The sequence below is a fragment of the Struthio camelus genome, chromosome 2 (assembly GCF_040807025.1).
Source record: "Struthio camelus isolate bStrCam1 chromosome 2, bStrCam1.hap1, whole genome shotgun sequence".
Taxonomy (NCBI): domain Eukaryota; kingdom Metazoa; phylum Chordata; class Aves; order Struthioniformes; family Struthionidae; genus Struthio; species Struthio camelus.
Window position 1 is genome coordinate 69,618,757 of NC_090943.1, and position 12,704 is coordinate 69,631,460.

General features: G+C 40.3%; 1 protein-coding gene across 5 annotated transcripts in view; it reads right to left on the minus strand.

The window, feature by feature from the left end:
* EPB41L4B (erythrocyte membrane protein band 4.1 like 4B) overlaps positions 1-12,704 on the minus strand; it is a 183,031-nt gene that overhangs the window by 24,285 nt on the left and 146,042 nt on the right. For all 5 annotated transcript variants that reach the window (XM_068936194.1, XM_068936193.1, XM_068936198.1 and 2 more), the window contains 3 exons: positions 9,203-9,307; positions 6,671-6,809; positions 6,158-6,235 (listed from right to left, as the gene is read on the minus strand). In XM_068936194.1, the coding sequence (XP_068792295.1) occupies positions 6,158-6,235; positions 6,671-6,809; positions 9,203-9,307 (322 nt within the window). The remainder of the gene's footprint in view (positions 1-6,157; positions 6,236-6,670; positions 6,810-9,202; positions 9,308-12,704) is intronic.

Genomic DNA, 12,704 nt, shown 5'->3' on the forward strand with positions numbered 1-12,704 from the left:
TGCTACCTAATGTTCTTATCCAAAATTAGACTTGGACTGTATTATAGCCACTTTTCCTTCAAACTCAATGCCAAAAGGACTGGTTGCGCAGCTATTAAAGTTTGATATGTTTCCCTGTCTTCTGTGGAAAACATGTTTCTCTCTACTACATTATTTTGCTTATTGCAACCTCGCAAAATTGTCAGGAAAATTCAGTAACTAAAAATCTAATCAACTCCTCTTTATCAGTGTAACAAATGCTAATGGACAGTGGAATGAGAAGATACTTTACTCACCTTCCTCTTACCTACCACTGAAAAACTATCTGCTCACTATAACTACCTACTGAGAGTTTGTTTTATTGCTTCCATCAAGTTATTACTTTCTCAACTTCCCCTGAAGATGACTGCTGTTTGACCTGGGTGATTAGTCAAGTCATCCGTTTACATTTCAGATTTTTGCGACTTGAACTGTTCTCCGTTATACAGCAGACTACAGGAGTACTTGAGCCAAATTAATGGAATGAATATATGGCTCCACAACTGCAGCTCTGATTTCAGAAGGCAGAGTTGAGTCAAGTTAGGTATGAGCTGGTAGTAACCTTCCGTGGTCTTTAACAGTTTGCAAGCTTGCAAGGAGCGAGCTAAAATAAATTGCAGTGGTTAGACCAAAATCTCATCAGACCCCAAGGGCCATGATGCTGTTGTGCTCAAATGTCTACTGTTACTGAAGAAGGAAAAGTGATCCAGTCACAAGCCTCTGACTCTTTTTGAGTTTTCCTTCCAATCCCCTTGATGATTCATTGGAAATAGTATTCCTTTTCCTTATTTATCAAATTAAGGTAATAAATGTGTTGTATTCGGAATTTTTTTTTTACTGCTACCTCTGTTTGCTTATGGCTCATCTGCAGTTGTTTTGGAGTAGTTTTAACTTGGCCTTTTATCAGGTCCTAATTGTCCATCATTTCCATCAGCATCTTCATCTCCTTGTGGCAAGGCTACCTCTACACCCCTTTTGCTTTCATCTTTGCATGTCTTTCAGTGTAACCAAGTGAAAAACATGAACATTTCTTTTCCCTCAGAAAGGCACAGACAAATACAGTCAAGCTAACAGTTCTGAGAACTAGAAGTACTCTGTTATTTCTAAATGTTCTTCAAAATTAATTAGATCTCAGGTCGACCTGGGTTGAGGAATGTCAAATGTCTCTAGGTTGAGAGGCCCAAAGTTAGTAGGCGACTCCAGAGGAGGCAGCATTTAACACTGGTTACTTTCTTTTTGTTTCCGAAACAATAGCTGCTAATGCACCCAATACTATCCTCTTTCAGACTCAGTGCAATCACCTGCCATCAACAGGATTGCTTGGACTGGTAACACTGTTTCTCAAATAAAAACATTTGTTCCCAACTCATCCTAAATAAAAATATCTAATTTTACGTTGAAGGCTATTTTAATCCTTAGTTAAAAAAGCAACACTATTTTGTTTCTCATTTTTAAATAATCATACATGTAATTTATGCTCCTTAAATCTTGCACCTCAGGTTTGAGAAAGGCAAGTAATTTTCTACTTACTATTTTCCACCAACAGGTGGCATAGGAAGCTCTAGAAATTTCTTCACTTGCTAGAGCACAAAATAAGAACACGAATAATTTGCAAGTATATAGCCATCTGTGAATCAGTGCACTCTGATATCTCTTCAGATGTGATCATGGTTTAGTCCTAGCTCATGCACCCTGCATTATAAATTTTAGTCCAGGTTTAGGAATAGCTACATTTGGTATATAAGACTGTCTACTCTAATATATTTTGTCCTACACTATTAGGTCAAACTGAAGTTTGCATACTTTGCCTTTCTGTCTTGGTTAGGGAGGGGTTTGTCAGCATGGTGCAGCAGCTGAGTCCATTCAGGGTTATAGTACTGAGCTTGCTGTAATTAAACAAGAAAGCTCTACATTCATTCCTGTGTCAAAAATCATACTGATTGAAAGCTGAAACAGAATAGCTTTAAGCTCAAGCTTTGTTTTCCAGTTCCACAAAAGCTAGAAACACTAAAAGAGAGAGAGGGGGAGAGAGAGAAAAAGAGAGGCAGGGAGACGCAGTTTGATGGCAGAAAGAGCCTACTACAGTGGTAAAACTAGCTTTAATAAACCACAATAGCGTTGCTCATAATGCGATGCTATAATTCCTCATATATAACACTGGCTTTTTCCAAAAAGTCCATGGTCCTTTTCTAAGACATATGATGCAGCAGGCATTGAATCTTATTTACAAACAAGCCAGGTACAGTGCTTAAAGTCACAATGAAGTGGTATAGAAAGATGGGGATTTTCTTCTGTACATTTTGTATTGATTTTAAAGGTAGCATATCATGCTTCGCCATCAATTAATAGTAGGCTTCACTTGAAAAATGACAAAATCGTGCATAAAGCAAAAATTACATAAACCACACAGCTTGAGGAATGCAGCACAGAAAATAATACCTTTCACTTCTAGGCAATGTGCATTACTCAATATGCATTATTTCTCCTGCAAAATGATTTCCTGAAAACGGTCTGCCTCGCAACTGTCCTGCTGTTATTGGCAGTCTAAGTATCGATGAGTAAGTGACTGTCAGAGCTCAGTCCGCTCTTGTATACATCACGCTGGCTCCTCAAGGCTGATGCAGTAGACAAATTTGCCTACTCTGATCCCTGCGTGGCAGCTCAGATTAATTATATTAATCCAGTCCATTCACTAATCCTTCCATTTTTATGAAATAATGTGATTTTGTGAGCTCCATTTCTAACTGTAACCCTCAGCACATATTAAAGCTTCCACTGTATGGGCAACAGCAGCCAAAGCATGGATAAAACCCAAGGCCGTCAAGAAGCATCAACGATTAGACACTGAACACCAAAAATCGTGCAGCTGATTCAGGGACTATTATTCACTCTCTGCCACCAATGTTATAGAAGAAAAGGGAGCAAGATGTCAGAAACAGCTTCAAATTAATAGTTCTTGAAAGAACTATTCTTGAAAGAATAGTTCTGGGAAAGCATGGCAGCATATATCATCACCAAAGTAAGAAAGTCGGTTTTAGATGTCTGACTCAGGTGCCTTGGTCTCTCTAGTTGAGATGACAAAGAGAAGCCAGCTGTTTTGAGTGTCCCTCTGCAGAATCCCCCAACAATAGGGAAACCTAAACTTCTAACCCTGTCACCTCAGGTAAATGCCCCAAATTAGGCAGTATGAATAACTCCTTTATATATCGCACATGTCACTGAATATGAAACAAATATGAGTACAGTTAACAAGCAACTTCCCAAGGGCCAGATCAAAGTGGGTAAAACCAACATACTATCACTGACTTCATGAAGCTGAGCTGTAGATGATCTTGACCCTCCAATGACAGCTGATGTTGTCACAGCAGAATTGTTACATAATCAGAGTAGTTCAAAATGCAATATTTCCCCGAGCTTGCCTTTGTTTGGGGCCTCTCCCTCTTACGAATAAACTTTTCATTCAGACACTCACTTGAAAGCAAGCTGCAGCCAGTGAAAATTGCAGGGAAAGGTCTGTAAACAATAACTGCTCTTTAGAGCACAAGTTGACCTTTGGAGATGTTAAACAAAACAAAAAGGGTTGATTGATGCTGTGCAGTACATGCTCTCTGAATTATCAAAGCCAAAAAAGTTATGGATTCGTGAACATACAGCATGAGAAATGATGTCAACAAACAGAGTAGGGAAGGGAAAAGGACGATTGGGTAAAATTTTAGGGAAAAAAATCTCTATCCTCAGCTCAAAAAGCAAAATTGTAACGCTGACACTGAAACAAAACATAAATCTATGTAATCTAGAGCAGGTCAGCTCCTAAAATGTCCATGACTGATTTTCAAAAATATGACAGCAAGATACGGTATAATGTTTTTCAGAATAAGAAATATGCTAGTAAGCTCTAAAGGATAACTCTTAAAGTTTAGCCACAATCTTGTCATTAAGACCAAGAAGGTCAAGGTAATCTCTACATCTCAATCTGTGTGCGTCTTGCCAACCCAAACTACAGGCAAAGTCCGCAGATCTTTGAACCCTACACTTTCTCTCTCTTGCTCCCTTTAATTTTCCTCTTCCCCTAGAAATATTTGGGGAGATTGGTTCTTAACTGCATTTCTTCTCTTTCTCTCCCTTTCTAGAACTGGATGGTTTCATCCTCCAGGACTTTAAAGAGTCCCCAGGTAACACTTCCCATTTCAGTAGATGCTTCTCAGTTTGCAAAGGCATTTTGGGTGCAAAAGCAGGCCTGTCCCTCCTACACAGTAGAAGCAGGAGCAGCAAGCAGTCTATTTCCACTAGAGCTGCCAGTGCTGCAGCAGTTCCCCAGCAGATGCTAGGAGGCCCCTTGCATTTTGCTTGCTGCAGTTCAGAGGTTCACCACCTGCACAACGTAAAACCCATGGAGCGCAAGGACCGCTCAGCTGTGCCAGGCTGAAGGGCAGAGACAACAGACAGGGCAGCAAGCACAGAGCAGGCACTAGCAGCCCCATCAAGTGCCCTCAAGGATTCCAAGAGTCTCACGCTTGTCCTTCTAGGACAAGTGTCTATCACCGAACTGCAGCATATTGGCAGCACTTCTTGGTGCTCACTAACTCCTGCAATTACTACATCTACTTCCCTGCCCCAAACCTGTCTTTCCCTCCGCAGTGACAGGTCTTTAGTCATAGCACACCCCGTGCCCACGTCATAGTCCGCTCCTGGCCCAGGACTCGCTGGGAGCGTGCCAAGAATACTAAGCACTTTCCTAACAAGCATGGCCTAGCATGCCAATTAACAACCAAAGTCTAAAGACCAGGCTTCCAAGGAAATTGAGCTCATCAAAAAGATGAGCCTCCTGGGCTCCACGGAGATGGTCTGTTATCAGGTTTCCAAGAGGAAACCTTCTTTTTTGTTTCTGGACCTGCATCATGCATGGTGCGTGCCGAGGGCAGCCCATGGCAGGGCCGCGCGCAGGTACCCAGAGCACCGGCCCCGGCTTTCTCAGCCTCCCAGGCTGTACTCTGGGCACACGCCTCAACCTGCTTCAGAAGCCAAAAAGCCACAGCTGAATATTCATGTCCTGTGTGCACCTGTACTGCGAGAAAGGCAAGGGGAGCCTAGAAAGGGAAAGGCTGCAACAGAGAGGACACAGTTACAGCTGCCTTCGTTTCATCAGACTTGCCAGAGAAGCCATGTCACCCACCCGGTGGTGATAGGGCACATGCAGTTATTTACTGACTGGTACCATACTGCCTCTGCAGTAAGAGGCATCTCCCCACAACTCCTTCGCAAAACCAGGATCTAATCTTGCAACGAAAGCGACTTCCAGAACCAAAGTACTTTAATGCTAAAACATCTATGCCAAAAATGCAGCACTCTCTCTGCTGCGCATTTTGTTTGTTTTAAACACAGTTCCTAGAGCATAGCAAAAATGGCTTTTGACAGCAGAGGAGCTATCTGACATTAGATGGTATTTGTGATGCAGGACGACTTCAAGAAAGTTCAGAATCATAATGTGATCCTTCAAAAAATCCACTGGAAATCTGAGATGATAGCCTGAGATCACTGAAATCAAGAGGCGCTTTGACCTCAGTGGGACTAGCATTTCTCCTCTGCTTTTAAGCAAACCCATAAATCATGTACTTCTAAAAAAAAAAAAAAGTTAATAATCAACACGTTATAGACTATTTTTGCCTTAAACTGAAGCAAGGCATTCTACTAATGAAACATGAAAGTGCATGTACACGGTTTCGGGTTGGCTGTTGGGTGAGGTCTGAACAAAACTCGTAGGGAGAAGAAGGGACTTTCCAAACAACCCTCAAAAACAAATAATAATCTATTATTTTGAAGTTAAAGGGGCAGAAGAGATTGGAGAAACCAGTACAGCAGGGTGTAAAGATATCCAGGTAGGAGAGAGAAATGAGAAGTCAAGTCATCTGAGAATACAAAATTGCATTCAAAATCCCAGCCATAATATTTGCTGATGTGCATTGATTTTCAGAGATGCTGAGCTGAGTTTGATGGGTGCTCAGGACCACTGAATATCAAGGTGAACTTACTTTATGCTATTGCACTATCCAACACACTGCATAATAGCCCATTCATTCTAGCTGCAGATAAATCATTGAAAACTTTTACATTTTCCTGGTTGCAAACTGAAATTATTTACCATAGGTGTGGCCTCTGTGAAATCCATCAGGAGGTCGCCTGGCTCCAAAGCAAATGTACTTCCAGCATCTGTGGAACTCTAAGGGCAAAGAAGAAACCCAGCTTTGAATAATCAGTTCCTTTCTGTGCTTCTGTGTCTTTTTTAATTCCTTAATGCATAGATTGTCAAATGAATTTCAGATTTCACAGAACATTTTTTAAATATGGCTACTCAGGAGAGAGACAGAGACAATAAAACTATACATCTTTGCAATCAAAGTAAATATTAATTTAATCCTGGTCCGCAGTCCCCTAAAGCTGATGAAAAGACTATTACTGATTTTAGTTGTGCCTTGGAGCAGGCTCTGAATATTTCCCTGCTGCTGTACTTACACTACAGATTAACATAATTCTACAATCCGACACGAAAAAATACTCCCTAATGTCAAATCACTCTAAAATATCCCTTGAAATGCCCTCTCACCCTTCCTGAACGCTCTCCCACCTGACATAAGCTCATCTCCTCGCATATTACCTTGGCACCAGGCGAAACCTGTGCTTGCCCTTCCGACATCTGTGGCGTACACATTTTCTGTGAGCTGGGAGATGCTGAAGACACAGATGTGGATGCCGCTGCCGCTGCTGCCAGTGCTGGAGGAAGGTCATCTTCATCACTGCAGTTGTTAAAAGCACAGGCAGATCTTCTCATTAAAACATGTTACACGACTTTGACCGTACTCGTGCCGGAGGAGATGCTGGTAACCTGTATGTCGGCTGTAGTGCTTTGGGATGAAGTTCTGTTTACTCTTCCATGCGTAATGCAATACTCACAGCTATCTTTGCAAATAAATTAGTTTTTTTGAAGAAAGCTTTAATGATTCCTCGCAAGCTGATTGGCTAGTTAACTCTCAACTGCAAATGGAAATTTTATGAGTATGACAGGCAAGTAATGTTTCTATGGAGTATGTGTATATGAATACATTAACCTAGCTGATATCACTCTGCTTTTCATGATTATATTCTTTCCTTTGGAGGCTGGCTCTATTGATAAGGAAAAGTCTGGTTAGATCCCTCCATGGGACCAACTGCTTCAGTGGCTTTAGGCCAAGGGGGAGATTTGGCACCCTTTATACAGTTGGTTCATGCTTTTGTTTTCAAACTGGCTTTAAAGGACTGAAGTTCTCACCAACTGCAAATAACTGGAACTGGTCAGGCCTAGGTTAGATTTTTGGTCCTCAGTTGCTAAACAAGTTGCACAAACTTGCATAACTTGGCCCCCAGAATCTTTATTACTAGGAATGACATGGAAAAAGGAAATGACCCAGTCTGATAGCTTAAGGTCCTGGGAAGATTTTTTTGTTTTGTTTTGTTATAAAAAGGCACAGTTTTACAGTTTAACCTAGCTACCAGTTACTTCTGAGAAGAAAGATTTCTTCAGAGACTTTTTTCAGAGATTCTGAATAAAACTTTCTTGAGATAAGAAAAGCATGTACAACACGCCGTTTTCATGCTGAAAAGAAAATGTAAAATCTTTTGGGCCTATTAAATAGGTGCTTTATGAATGCCAACAAGCCAGATTTGGGCTGTTGACCTAGTTAATCTCTCTTTCAGAGACATGCAGCTGACACTTCCCCAGTCCTTGCTCCCTGCTCTCAGCAGGAGTACACTGGCACCCTCCCCATCCTTGCTGGGTAAGCCTGTTCTGTTGCATACAAGCAAGCAGAAAATGGCTGAGAACTTGCCAACTCAGAAAGGCATCATAGTCTCTCCGTCCCAAAGCTGAGTGCTGAACTGAGCGCCCAGTCTTACCAGGCAGCAAGCTGTCAGCACGCTAGCTATAAGCCTGAGCGCTCAGCTTCTTCACTATTTCTCTGCATTTCTCACGGCTGCAGGTCAGACACTGAGGTATTATTTACACCAAAATCGCCTACGCTGGATAACCCTCTTCTCTTTGTTTGCCAGGAATCAGAATTTTAGGAGCAAGTTTAACAATCTCTCCTAGCATGAGTTGTCAATTCCCCTCTCCTGTCTCATTTTCAAACCATGCTGGTTGATGTATCACGGTAAAAGAGACCATGTCAGGGCCCGCTGACCAAGCTGTGACTGTGTGTTCACATATGTCAGCCATGGTCTCTTGGACAAATGCCCATTTGCTAATTTCTGATTTACTTCATAGTTTCAAGCTGATTCTTTCTTCTGTTTATTCTCCTAAAATATTTTTCAGTTTTGCTGATATAAATTGTTACTTTTGTTCCACCTCAAAAGCAAGTGTTCTTAATAGTGAGAGAGGAAATAACTACATATTGATATTTAAGAGAAATCTTTTGGATGGAAGGAAAACTCTGGCTAATATTGCTAGATATTTGGTGACACTTGAATGCAAAATTGCTGGAGAGGCTAATGGTTGTATTCCACATAGCAAACATACATACTTTTCTTGTTCGTTATGGCATTGGTGTTCTTGTATTAATAACTTTAGGCACATATTGTCTCTCCCTTGCCTTTCCACTCAGTTTAAACTCTTAGTATCTGATGGCCTTATCTGCCATTTCACAGGAAGGACAAATTAACTAATTGATTTCCACATCTATTCAGCACCTCACAACTCAAGAGATTCCAAAAACAGACAAATTCAGTGCAAATGGGATGTCGAAGCTCTGGAGGGATAGATCTATCTTGCCAGGACTAAGAGACCACATAATGACATAGGGACTGTTCTCCTCATTTTCTAAATGGGACTGCAGTGGAGCAGGCAGGGTAGCTTGCTCCAAGTCGCACCAAGTCTTTGACACTTCACACGGAAAAGGGACTTTTAACTCCTAGCCTATAACCTTGGAAAAAAGGCCTGTAATTCTAAGTGTTAGTAACTGTACAGGGATGGCAAATTCATTAAGTATTAAAAGCTTTAAGATTCTGAGAGATGAAAGGAACTGTATCAGTGCAAGATCATTATCATGTAATTGCACTCATGCCTTTCAGAAGTCACAGCTAGAGCAATAATTAGCATCCCCCTTCATTTTCAGCTGTAGCAGGCAAAAACATGCAGATAGTGCTATATGTTACTCACAAACTGTACTGTCTTGTTAACTTCCTCACACGAGAAACTTTAATTTCTTGCTTTTCTGTAGGGCCAGTTGATGGCGTAGTTTCAGGTCGCACTGGAGCTGGACTTCTAAAAATAACAGGAAAATTATATGTGGCACAGTCTTTATTTAAACTACTTGAGGCATATCAACAAAGTTGTAACTCATCAACACGTATTTATCGTGCAAATTGGCACGTGCCCATTGAAATTCATCCTGCAATTCCATTTATAGCCCACAGGCCAGTGTGCATGAACAGAAAAGGACGTGTGAATTCACCCTACGGTGCGCTGCATACCTTTTCCAAAAGTAGCAGTTGATTACAAATATGAAGCCTGTTTAAGATACCGTGTGGAAACATCACTGTCTCCAAAACAGAGCATTTCAGTAATGACCCAGCAACTCAGTCATGTTAAAAACATTTGACAAAAAAAAAACCCAAAACAAAAAAAATACCTTTAACAAAAACTATTTTTATAAACTGGAAAGCCTATTCTGCTTAAAATAGTCTTTACCTGAAATTAAACATTATCCTTCTGCATTTGAAACAGTAGCTCAAGGGAAATGAACTAATGGATTTGATCCAAGAAAAGGATACTTGCTAGAAACAAATGCAAAACTGAGGTATGTTTCAGATGCTCATGAATGTGAAGTACATCTGCAGAGCTCCAGGAAAGGGTTGAAGTGGGAATGAGGAGACCAATCTAAAAGGATCTTCTCTTTAACCACTTATAATTAGAGTTATGTAAGGCTTGAATATAAATAGCATAAATACTACATAAAGGATCTTTGTGACCTTGCGAGGAAATCATTTCAATGGCCAGCTTGAGTGACATGAAAAGACACTAATTATCTTAAGTATTACTTTCATGTGAAGAAATGCATTATAATTAAATACACCGTATGTGTATTAGAAATGTTATAAACATAGCAAACAGGCCAAAATGAAAGGGGTAATTTGAAAGTCTTTATTAATAATCTGTGAGCTGTATTCTGCCATCTAATCTCAAGTACTATGTTAGTACTTAAGTATCCCTACTGCTTGCCAGTGAAACTGCCTATACACTGAGATACACCTGACCATTGGCAGAAATGGCAGGGTTTTGTCCCCAAAATTATAAACTGGGGTTGAAATTTTCAAATCTACTTGCATCATATCAGTTTTCTAAAACCATATCAAAATTAGGCACATCTAATCTTCAAAATTGCACGTTCTCTCTGGTGCCCAGGTAGGACATAGCTGAGTTGAGTTGTCTCCTACAACTTCCGAACCTGCTGCCCAATTGCAACAGAGGCTATAGGAGCGGCACAGTTTGCAGATTATTCCTGCTGTTTTCTATGGGCCTTTTGAAGTCTGTGTACTGGTGAGAGAAGACACACAAATTGGTGTCCCCACAGAGAAGTGTGGCTCAACTCAGCCATTACATCTCCAGCTTGGCAGCGACCAACCAACCAGCACATGTGCAGGTCAGGACTAGCTACACCAGATAGAGTTTTTTTCGTCTTAGGGAAAGCCAGAGAGCATATGAAGGAGGAATGGGAAATAAGAGAATACAAAGGGCATATATAAATCATAAGCCAGACTTTACTGCATCCACTGCATCCACTTTTTCCCCCTGCTTTTTGATTCCATTAATTTCAAGAAACCAAAACAGATAGGAGCAAGATTCGTATCTCATCCCTTCCCGAAATCCAATTTCAGGGTCAATCATTTATATCTCAGATTTGCAATGAGATTATCACAGAATAATCCAGCCTGATTTTCAGACACTTTGCTGAGTTTCTTTGGCTAGCAGTTATGGTGACGATGGGGGAGGAAAATACCCCAAACCATCTTGTTTTAATCTTGAGGCCAGTATTTCTGATCTGCTAATCTCTGAACCAATATAAAGATGGAAGTCCCCAAAGTCAGTTTATCCAATCACGTTTCCAAATGGATGACTGCTCTAGCTATTCTTGTTTAGATATCTTATCCTAAACCAAAGGTACCTTCTGACAACTGAAAAAAAAAAATCACTAGTTCAATTTGCCCTAAGGGATTTTCTATTCAAGTTCTGACATAAGTAGGATAAATATGTTAAGACCTGTTTAATGACTAGATCTGACGGTCAAATCCTCAAGAGGTGTGAATGAGTGTAATTCCACTGCTTTCAGCACAATGCTTGCTGAAGTACATTAGCTGAAATCCTTGCTCTGAATGAGCACTCCCCACAATCCTTCAATAGTTTGCTAAGAAAACAGTCACAAATTTTAAATCTTTTCATCAACCCAGTGAAAGTAGGAACAAAAATAGGGGTATCAGTTACAACCTGAATTGCAAAGTGTACACTCAAAAAGGGTACATGAGCAATGCACTAATCCTAGGAAGGTGTTCAGGAAATAGCATAGCATGGAGCAGCAAAGCTGGTAACAAATGTATTTTCAGTTCATTGCTATTTCAAATTTCTGAAGATGATATTATGACCTGTAATGAAAGTAATTTGGATATTTTCACAGAAAGGAACATCTGTGAAACGATCATTTCAGTTCCATCAAAAAGTTTCATTTTACAAAGCCTCTACATACCATTTTGATTCCCAGGCTTTTCATTTTTAATTAAGGGGAGGAAGTGGGAATTTTGAACGTTATTGCAACCCCTAAAATCAAATTTTTGTTCATTTTTTTTTTACAACTAAAACATTTATTTTAAAGCAGTTTCAAAGCAACAATTTTGAAACAGGTTTGTACATGTGAAACATTTTATAATTCCAAGTCTGAATTTGTCTTTATTAAATTTCATGTGAAAAATTTCATTCAGCTGTGACTAAAGGTGTTCAAGAATTGCATGGGACCTACTCTCCAATCCACACAAACAGTTGAAAACTTACAATCTTCCTTTGAATGCTGCAAGTGCACAGTTAAACATAAAGCAAAAGAAACAGTATCACAAGATACACCTATTCCTATCCAAGCGGCTGTAACTACTCAGATTAACTTTACTTATACTTCGTATCACGCCAGTACAGTCTCCCATTCACAAGTTTTGCAAAAGTAACAGAATTTTATTAAAAGTCCTGTCTCCTTCCTTTTATTCTAGCACACCGCCAATATTTTTGTTACAGCCTGGATGCAGCAAGCATCTATCTACTGATATTTATCAGGCCACTGGGAGAGATCTGAGCACCGTTTAATTGCACTTTTTTAGGAGCTGTAGGTTAGCGCGGGTATAAATTAAAGCTATCTTTGAAAGAAAAGGAGCAGTGGCAATGCCTCCACCAAAAGAGACTGACTGAATTTAGTCTATCATAAGCACAAGACGACATGTTAGACCAGTACTAGCAAATGATTTTATCCTTACTGAACGGTTGCCAGGATAGCTCTTTCCATACCAGCCTAAAAAATTGGTGATGGCTCCTGTTTCTTCTCTCCTGTACGTTCCCTCCAACCGTTCCCCCTCAGTCTGAGCACACTCAAAACTGTTGATACTCTCACTTCAGCCACCAGATG